Source organism: Triticum aestivum, chromosome 5A (genome assembly GCF_018294505.1).
Source record: "Triticum aestivum cultivar Chinese Spring chromosome 5A, IWGSC CS RefSeq v2.1, whole genome shotgun sequence".
Lineage (NCBI taxonomy): Eukaryota > Viridiplantae > Streptophyta > Magnoliopsida > Poales > Poaceae > Triticum > Triticum aestivum.
The window spans coordinates 9,799,250-9,809,059 of NC_057806.1; the positions used below are offsets into that span (position 1 = coordinate 9,799,250).

General features: G+C 49.3%; 1 protein-coding gene and 1 pseudogene across 1 annotated transcript; one reads left to right on the plus strand and one right to left on the minus strand.

Moving 5' to 3' along the window:
* The window catches only part of LOC123101988 (uncharacterized), an 8,348-nt pseudogene extending 1,515 nt beyond the window's left edge, over positions 1-6,833 (plus strand).
* On the minus strand, positions 2,687-4,706 carry LOC123101987 (transcription initiation factor TFIID subunit 4). The gene is made up of 2 exons (XM_044523236.1): positions 3,207-4,706; positions 2,687-2,970 (listed from the first exon to the last, which is right to left on the minus strand). The coding sequence occupies exons 1-2, from the start codon at positions 3,964-3,966 to the stop codon at positions 2,936-2,938; spliced, it is 795 nt and encodes a 264-aa protein (XP_044379171.1). The 5' UTR covers positions 3,967-4,706; the 3' UTR covers positions 2,687-2,935.
* Positions 6,834-9,810: the final 2,977 nt, after the last annotated feature.

The window sequence follows — 9,810 nt, forward strand, 5'->3', positions numbered from 1 at the left end:
GAAGTCCTCGAACGTGGCGGTGGGCAGCCCCTTAGTCATGATGTCGGCGAACTGCAACGTGGTGGGCACGTGAAGGACGCGAAACTGACCAAGAGCCACCTTCTCGCGAACGAAGTGGATGTCCAACTCGATATGCTTGGTGCGGCGGTGATGAACTGGATTGTGAGCCAGGTAGACTGCCGACACATTGTCGCAGTAGACGACGCTGGCCCTGTCGATACCGGAGTGAAGTTCATGAAGAAGTTGGCGCGTCCAACAGCACTCAGCAACTGCGTTGGCCACGACACGGTACTCGGCCTCGGCGCTCGAGCGAGACACAGTGGGCTGTCGTTTCGACGACCACGAGATGAGCGAGCCGCCGAGGAAGAGACAGTAGCCGGATGTCGAACGCCGCGTGTCGGGGCAGCCTGCCCAGTCAGCGTCACTGTATGCGATGAGCTCGGTCGGTGCTGAGGCGGAGATGGTGATGCCGTGTCCGACGCTCCCCCGAACATAGCGCAGGATGCGCTTCACCATGGCCCAGTGCGGTTGCCGCGGCGCGTGCATATGCAAGCATACCTGTTGCACGGCATACTGAAGATCTGGACGCGTCAGTGTGAGGTACTGAAGGGCGCCAGTGATGCTCCTGTACTCGGTGGCGTCGTCGGCAAGCTCACCCTCAGCGGTGGAGAGTTTGGGCTTCGTGTCGACCGGCGTGGAGGCGGGCCGACAGTTGGTCATGCCAGCGTGATGGAGGAGGTCTTCCGCATACTGATGCTGGTGGAGGAAGAATCCGGCGGGTGTGCGTCGCACTTGGATGCCGAGGAAAAAGTGCAACGCCCCCAGATCCTTGAGTGCGACAGCGTGGGTGAGCTGCGTGATGACGCGATGTAGAAGCATTGTGGACGACGCAGCGAGGACGATGTCGTCAACATACAGGAGCAGGTATGCCATCTCATGTCCATGTCGACAGACGAACAAAGAAGCATCAGACTTCGTGGCCGTGAAACCAATCCCACGGAGACATGTTGTGATCTTGGTGAACCACGCGCGCGGGGCCTGTTTTAGTCCGTAGAGGGACTTGGACAGGAGACAGACGTCGTGTGGGCGGCGGGCATCAACGAAACCTGCAGGTTGTTGACAGTAGACGTGCTCGGCGAGCTCACCATGGAGGAAGGCATTTTTTACGTCAAGTTGGTGCACGGGCCAGTTGCGGGCGGCGGCGAGCTGTAAGACGATGTGGATGGACGCCGGCTTGACGACGGGTGAGAAGGTGTCGTGGTAATCCACACCGTGGCGTTGCGTGAACCCGCGGACAACCCACCGCGCCTTGTAGCGGTTCAGGGTGCCGTCGGGGTTGAGCTTGTGGCAGAAGATCCACTTGCCGGAGATGACATGAGCTCCGGCCGGCCGCGGGACCAAGGTCCAGGTGGAGTTAGCGCGGAGCGCGGCGATTTCCTCTTGCATGGCGCGACGCCAGTGCTCATCGTTGAGAGCAGCACGCACAGATGAGGGGACGGGCGACGGCGTGGTCGTCGTGGCCGCAAGGACGTAGTCCGCATCATACTGCCTGTTGCGGCACCGAACACCCGCACGGTCCCGCGTTACCATGGGGTGGACACAGGCAGGCGGAGGAGAGCCACCAGCGTGATCGCAAACCGATGAGGTGGAGGTCGCTGGAGCTGGTGGCGAGCACGCAGAAGGTGCAGGCGAGGCGGACGTGGCCGGTGAAGAAGTGGCGAAGACGCCTGAATGGGCCGCCGAGGCGCCTGAGTGTGCGGCCGTGGCAGAGTTCCTGCGAGACGGAGTGGCTGCCGTGGCAGCAGAAGGAGCGGCTGATGCACCAGAGGTTGCTGCCATGGTAGCGGACTGGGAAGATGCTGCAGTAGAGTGCGTGGCTGGTTGAGTTGCGCGTGGTTGGTGGTGCGCTCGGGGACCATCGACGAGCAGGGGCGGCGGGGTGTCCTCAAGGGGGCGGGCACCGCCGGCAACCACGGGTGGCGGGATGACCTGTTCCTGCGCAAAAGGGAAAGTCTGTTCGTCGAAGAAGACGTGGCGGGAGAGAATGATGCGGCCAGCGGGGCGGTCGAAACACTTGTAACCCTTGTGATCAGGAGGATATCCGAGGAATACGCAGGCACGGGAGCGTGGAGAGAGTTTGTTGGGAGCGGTGGCTGTTGTGTTAGGGTAGCATAGACACCCAAAAACGCGTAGGTGTGTGTACGCCGGGCGTTGGCCGTAGAGCAACTCAAAGGGAGTGACGCACTGGCGGGGACGGCAAGGGCGTAGGTTAAGGAGGTGGGTGGCGGTGGCGAGAGCGTCGGGCCAGAACGAGGTGGGCATGAAGGAGTGAAAGAGAAGACTATGGAGCCCCTCGGCGAGGGTGCGGATGATGCGCTCGGCGCGGCCGTTCTGTTGAGACGTGTAAGGGCACGTGAGGTGGAAGGCGATGTCGTGCGTGGAGAGGAACGAGCGGAAGGCGGCATTGTCAAATTCACGGCCGTTATCAGTGTGGAACGTGACAATGGGGCGCTGAAATTGGGTGGCAACATAGGCATGGAAGGTGATCAGGAGCTCAAACACGTCAGACTTGCGGCGCATAGGGAACGTCCATGCAAAGTGAGTGTGGTCATCGAGTAGGACGAGGAAGTACTGAAACCCAGAGTTACTGAGCACCGGCGATGTCCAAACGTCACAGTGTATGGTATGAAATGCAAATGGAGCAATAGTGTTTGATTCACTGAACGGGAGTCGTACATGTTTGGCAAGCTGACACGCATGACAAGTATGCGATGTGGTTTTATTACAATGAAAATCAAAGGTGTCTAAAATGCGAGAAAGAGTTGCACGCCCGGGGTGGCCGAGCCGCTGGTGCCAAAGGTCAGCGGTGATGGTGACGAACGCAGCGGGTGGAGAGACATCGCCGGAGTGCAGGGGATACAACTCGCCGGGGCTGTTACAGCGGAGCACCACCGTCCCAGTGCGTAGGTCCTTTACAGAGAAACCAAAGGGGTCAAAAGTGACAGAGACAAAATTTTCACGGGTTAGCGCACGGACAGAGATCAAGTTCTTAATGAGGTGCGGAGATATGAGAACATGGCTAAGGTGCAGAGGGGTGGAAGAGGTGGTTATGGATAGAGAGCCGGTGTGGGTGATAGGGAGAGGGTTGCCGTTGCCGACGAGGATGTGAGAGGGAGATGAGGAGGCCGAGACGGCGGAGAGCATACCAGGATTGGCTGCCATGTGCGACGAGGCGCCCGTATCGAGGATCCAATCGCCGCCGCCAGTGTACGGTTGTTGCTGCATAGCCAGGAGGGCAGCCTGGAGCGCGCTGGTGTCCCATGGGGTCGGCGCGGCGGCCGCGGCTGGTGGTGGTGGCGGCTGGTAGCCGCTCGCGGTGAGGCCGAGTGCGGCGGGGCGAGGGCCGAGCACACCGGCAGATGAAGGGCGCGGCGTCAGGGGCCACGCGTGGAACATGCCAGTCCACGGGTTAACGCCGGCAGCGCCAGGGTATGGGGCGCGCTGGACGTAGGCGGGCGCCGGGGGCGCAGGAGGAGATGGCGCAGGGTGGCCACCGGACCCGCCGCCATTGCCGCCCTTGCGGCGTTTGCGGCCGCGCTGGCCGCCGCCGCCACCGCCAGATGCGCCGTGACCGCCTGCGGGCGGGTAGGAGGGGCGAGGCAGCGGCGCCGGCTGCTGCACCTGGGTCGGAGCAGGGGGTGCGCGACCGGCGTAGAGGGCCGTGGCGGAGGCGTTGGCGGCGGCGTGATCGATCCGGCGTTCCTCCTGGAGGAGGTAGGTGCGCGCCTGTAGGAAGGTGGGCAGCTTGGAGTCATCGTAGGTCATCGTGGAGATGGCGTGCGCGAATTTGTTGGAGAGGCCACGCAACATGTTGGAGACGAGAGCACGATCGGTGACCGGCATGGCACAGTCGAAGAGGGTGTCGGCGAGAGTTTGGAGACGGGTGCAGTATTCGGTGACGGACATGTCATTCTGGAAGAGGCCGTGGAATTCCTCCAAGGCGAGGATGCCCTGCTGGTTGCGGTTCGAGAGGAAGAGTTGGCGGATCGACGTCCAGAGAGTATACGCAGTGGGATTGCGGTGGTTCACGATGCCCCGGATTTGACCAGAGACCGTGCCGAGGAGCCAGCGGATGATGCACCAATCCACCTGCGCCACTCGGTGTCCTTGAGACGAGTGCGAGCATCAACAGTGCCATCGACGTGGTCTTTGAGATTGTAGGACATGATCAGGGCATGGAAGAAGGAGTGCCATTGGGAGTAGTTGGGTGGCTGGAGCTCTAGCGTGATGGGGATTTGGAAGTGGATGTTCAGGTTGAGGATGAGGGAGAGGTTCACCGACGGGGAGGCAGCAGGAGGGTCGCCGAAGGGGTTGGTGCCGGAGCCGCCGGAACCGAAGGGATTGGAGCCAGAGCCAGCCGAGGAGAGGTCCAAGAGATCCATGAGTAGGCGGAAGCGAGGAGGTCGAGGATCAGTGTAGTATCTGATACCATGTAGGAGAAGAAAGACAAGGATTGGGTCGAACACATCACTCTGTATTCATCCACACTCATATATACAGGTTACATCTCACGTACAGGAGCCCACTAACTAACTAACAAACTGACTAGCTAGTGCCTAGGAGCTAGGAGCATGCAGTGCATGCGATCGTGTTTGTTACAGCCGTTGAAGACGTGGGCGTAGACGTTGGAGAAGTGGGCGCATGAGGTGGAACTGCAAAGGCATTCCAACATTTTTAAATATAAGTTTTTTTAGAGGTTTCACTATGAACTACATACGGATATATATAGATATAGTTTAGAGCGTACATTCACTCATTTTGCTCCGTATGTAGTCATGTTGAAATTCCTAAAAAGGCCTATATTTAGGAACGGAGCAACTAGCTTACTACAAAGAAATGGAGCAGTTAATGCGATTGATAATCTTCATGCATGAGTTAGCCCGTCGTCGAGTAATCATATTCGAGCTACCATTGTGTTCCTGCACCTGCTCATCTATCTATAAATGCATGTGTTTGCGCCTAATGCACTATCCAACTCATCTGCCCCGATTAGGAGTGTAGTGTGATCATCCATGGGGAAGAAAGGTATCGTGGTGGCGACCACCGTCATCGCCGTGATGACTGTCATCTTCGGGGTCATCAGCGCGGTTTTCTTGGGGCTGGTATGCAACCTCTGGCCAACCAATAATCTAGTTGTACAGTAGTTCATAGTAATTTTGGTGATTATTCTTAACTGTGTGCACTCATTCATGCAGAGAAGCTATCAGGATGACCACGATGACCGCAGCGTGTGTAAGTACGAGCGATCGCCGGCGACGGCTTGCGGCGTCGTGGCGGCCGTGCTGGCGCTAATTTAACGACACAGATTCTCGCTAGCGTGGCCATCGGCTGCTGTGGGGCATGGCAGAATCCCAAGAGGGCCAATCGCATCGCCGCCGTCGTTTTTTATGTCATCTCATGGTATGTAAATAATTTTGTCACTGAAAGCTGCATATCTCAGCTGATTTCTGTCCTTTTTTTAGGATCCAGCTGCTTTCTGTCAGTAGTCAAGGAAAATATCATCTTCAGGCAAAAAAAAAACTTGACACTAAAATTAATATTGTATGAATTTTTTAGAAAAAAGGAGGAAATTCCACCATGGGCGGTAAACTTGAAACCTAGGTACAGAACAGTCAGTCTGGTAGAAAATCACGCAAGAGGGTCCATGAACTTAAGACATATACAATGATACTATATTAAAAGTGTCATGTAGGATAATTATTGAGATTAATGAGAGAGAAACGAGAGAAAAGGTTTGCTTTCTCTTAATTAAGATATGTTCTGTTAGCAACAATATCTCTCATCACATATTTAGGTATAACTTGTTGTACACCATTTTTATTGTCATATCAAGATTACTTGACGGATTTAAGATAAGACTGCTTTATCAATCACTATGCATGCCCTTAGGCAACTCACAATTCAAATCGCTACATGTCATCATAATTTGTCACGGTGACAGTTGAGGTTGCCGTGTCAATGTCATGTATGCATCATGATCATACGACTGCACGGCCATGTGAGTCAAAATTATATGGTGCAGGCTCTGTCGTGCTGGAAGGCAGCAGGGACCCAGGAGAAAGTTCGTTCTCTATGGTTTTAAAAAAGAATACACCTTTGCTTAAAATTTTCAGACTGAAGTTTAACAAAATCTATATATACTTGGTGGATTGTTTGTTTAAGTAGTATTAACTAATGTGGTCTCTATGCCATACATGTATACTTGCAGGATCCTAGCGATCATAGCGGTGCTAGCTTTCCTGGGAGGCGCCCTATTAGGGATTGAAGGATCTATGGAGAAAACTATTGGGAATAGTAGTTGTGCCGGAGGTGTCGCAGTTTTCGTGGACGCGACATTTCTGTTTCTTGTAGTTGTCGCCCTTGTGGTCTCCTCGTATCTTCTTACTCAGAAAAATGACCACCACGAAGCAACCGCGGGCAATAATCCTCGTTTGGTACCAACCACTACATCTCCTTCGGCGCCAACAGCTACATCTAAAGACAGCGCCTACGCTTCTGCTCCTGTGCCAGCAAATGAAGTCTGAAGTTAGCTCTGCCACTATGCAACGGTTGTCTTTTCCTTCCAAAAGGAGGAACATGCTTTCTGGACGTCGTAAGTGGAAGGCACTCGTTGCGGCCTTCCATTCCAAAATACTTGGTGGTTTTAGTTCAAATTCAAACTAAAACCATAACAAGTATTTTGAAACGGATGGTGTACATGCTTATCGTTTCTTACATACATCATTAAATTGTTTTCGTAATATGGGTTTGAGGGCTACTTTTTATCATATGGATTGTACATTTTTCATATACAGTAGAAACATTTTTCTATACTTGTTTACATTTTTCAAATATATGATTAATATTAATTTAGCTATATGTTTGATGTGTACTATTTTGGCACAGATTTTACATTTTTGGTATACATAAGAAATATTTTTCTTATATACATTATCATTTTTCAAATATTGTCTTCATCTTATGTTAATTGACGCTAAAACAAATGTATCTAGACGTATTTCAGTGTTACATACATGATTGCCATTTTTCAGATATATGTTTTTATGTCAACTTTTTTCATACATATTGTACATGTTTTTATACATAGGAAACATTTTTAAGCTATATTATACTTTAAAAACTGGAATGATTCCTTGTGAAATATATGTATTTCTTTTAAATATGACAAAAATAGAAAAATGAAATGAAAAAAATGAGACGAAGTGAACTAACAGAAAAAGAATAGAACCAATAGCACAACACTTCAGGCAAGGCGATGGCGTATCTCACTATAAGTGAGTTATAGACGCGCCCCTACCCTGCACGAAGCGACTATGTCCCGTCTAGTGTGAGACCGAGGGCATTTTCTCTTCGGCACCTTCAGCGCCCGTTAACATGCATTTCGTTAGCTGGCGCTAAAGGCGTTCTTACCTCGGCCGGACCATCCAAGGGTGGAATGCATTTCGTTAACTGGGCTAAAGGCGCTCTCGGCTTGGCCGGCCCATGTAAGGGTGGAATGGGAGAAACCTCATCCCGGGTTTTCTTGTTTTTTCTGATTAATTAATGTTTTTACTTGACTGCTCTTGTTTGGTTTTTCTTTTCTTTTCTTTTCTTGTTCTATTTTTTCTTTTCCTTTTCTCTCTTTCCTTTATCCTGCATTATTTTCTATTGTCTTTAGATTTATTTTATTTTTCATTTTTCCTTTTTCCTTTTGAAATGCACGATCTTTTTGCAAATTTGGTGAACTTTGTTTCAAGTTCCTGAACGTTTTTCAAAATTGGTCAAATTTTTTGAATTGCTGAACTTTTCTTGATGTTTTTTTGATTTTGTTTTCAGAATTCAACAATTGAAAAAAAGTTTTCTGGAACATTTTTCGAGCAAGCGTCAGCAGTACAACCATTTGGGGAATTTCCCGAGCGAGCTCGTGCGCTGGTGGGCCAACTCATGCTAGCGACCGTGCGAACGGAAGCCCGTTAACTGACTATATCTTGCGTTATGCGAGATGGAAGATACTCGCGTTGAAGCTTTTTAGCATAGCTACTGGTCGGGCCTGTTTTTTCGGGGTTTTTTCCTTCGCTGAGTGCATTTGATCGATAGTTCGCTCGCCTCTCTCCGTTTTTTTTCTTGTTTCATCACTTTTTTTGGCGAAAAGGACCCTAGACTATATTAAACAAAAGCAGTGGTACAGCGCACCCCATAAAGAAAGGAAATTACATCAAAGTCCATAGGGAACCGAACCAGCATAAGGCCTTGTACAATGGAAGGTGCTTAGGGGAGGTGCTTAGAGAAATAAAGCAGACTTTCCTTAAGCATCGGTGCTTATTTCTACAGGATAGACGCTTAACTAAGCGTTTCTCGTGTAGAAATAGGCGCCGGTGCTTCAGAAAAATCCGGTTTATTTTTCTAAGCATCTCTCTAAGTACCTCCCATTGTACAAGGCGTAATCCTCAGCGCGAGGCGAGGGCACAATCCTCAGTTTCTATACGTTTTTCTTATTTTTCTCTTTGTTTTCTTTGCTGGTTTTTTTGTTTTTTACTTTAGTTTTCTTCCATGGTTCTTCTCTTTAGTTATTTTCATTTCATGATTTTTTCGTTTTTTCTTTGATTCTTTATTTATTCATCGGTTTTCTTGTTTTTTCTGATTAATTAATGTTTTTACTTGACTGCTCTTGTTTGGTTTTTCTTTTCTTTTCTTTTCTTGTTCTATTTTTTCTTTTCCTTTTCTCTCTTTCCTTTATCCTGCATTATTTTCTATTGTCTTTAGATTTATTTTATTTTTCATTTTTCCTTTTTCCTTTTGAAATGCACGATCTTTTTGCAAATTTGGTGAACTTTGTTTCAAGTTCCTGAACGTTTTTCAAAATTGGTCAAATTTTTTGAATTGCTGAACTTTTCTTGATGTTTTTTTGATTTTGTTTTCAGAATTCAACAATTGAAAAAAAGTTTTCTGGAACATTTTTCGAGCAAGCGTCAGCAGTACAACCATTTGGGGAATTTCCCGAGCGAGCTCGTGCGCTGGTGGGCCAACTCATGCTAGCGACCGTGCGAACGGAAGCCCGTTAACTGACTATATCTTGCGTTATGCGAGATGGAAGATACTCGCGTTGAAGCTTTTTAGCATAGCTACTGGTCGGGCCTGTTTTTTCGGGGTTTTTTCCTTCGCTGAGTGCATTTGATCGATAGTTCGCTCGCCTCTCTCCGTTTTTTTTCTTGTTTCATCACTTTTTTTGGCAAAAAGGACCCTAGACTATATTAAACAAAAGCAGTGGTACAGCGCACCCCATAAAGAAAGGAAATTACATCAAAGTCCATAGGGAACCGAACCAGCATAAGGCCTTGTACAATGGGAGGTGCTTAGGGGAGGTGCTTAGAGAAATAAAGCAGACTTTCCTTAAGCATCGGTGCTTATTTGTACAGGATAGACGCTTAACTAAGCGTTTCTCGTGTAGAAATAGGCGCCGGTGCTTCAGAAAAATCCGGTTTATTTTTCTAAGCATCTCTCTAAGTACCTCCCATTGTACAAGGCCTAATCCTCAGCGCGAGGCGAGGGCACAATCCTCAGTTTCTATACGTTTTTCTTATTTTTCTCTTTGTTTTCTTTGCTGGTTTTTTTGTTTTTTACTTTAGTTTTCTTCCGTGGTTCTTCTCTTTAGTTATTTTCATTTCATGATTTTTTTCGTTTTTTCTTTGATTCTTTATTTATTCATCGGTTTTCTTGTTTTTTCTGATTAATTAATGTTTTTACTTGACTGCTCTTGTTTGGTTTTTCTTT

Excerpts from the sequence above, each read along its gene's own strand:
- LOC123101987 (XM_044523236.1), bottom strand. The coding sequence starts at position 3,966 with ATGTCCGTCACCGAATACTGCACCCGTCTCCAAACTCTCGCCGACACC. Across the intron at positions 2,971-3,206 it reads GCACATGGCAGCCAATCCTG|GACCTACGCACTGGGACGGT; the intron begins GTATGCTCTCCG and ends TTCTCTGTAAAG.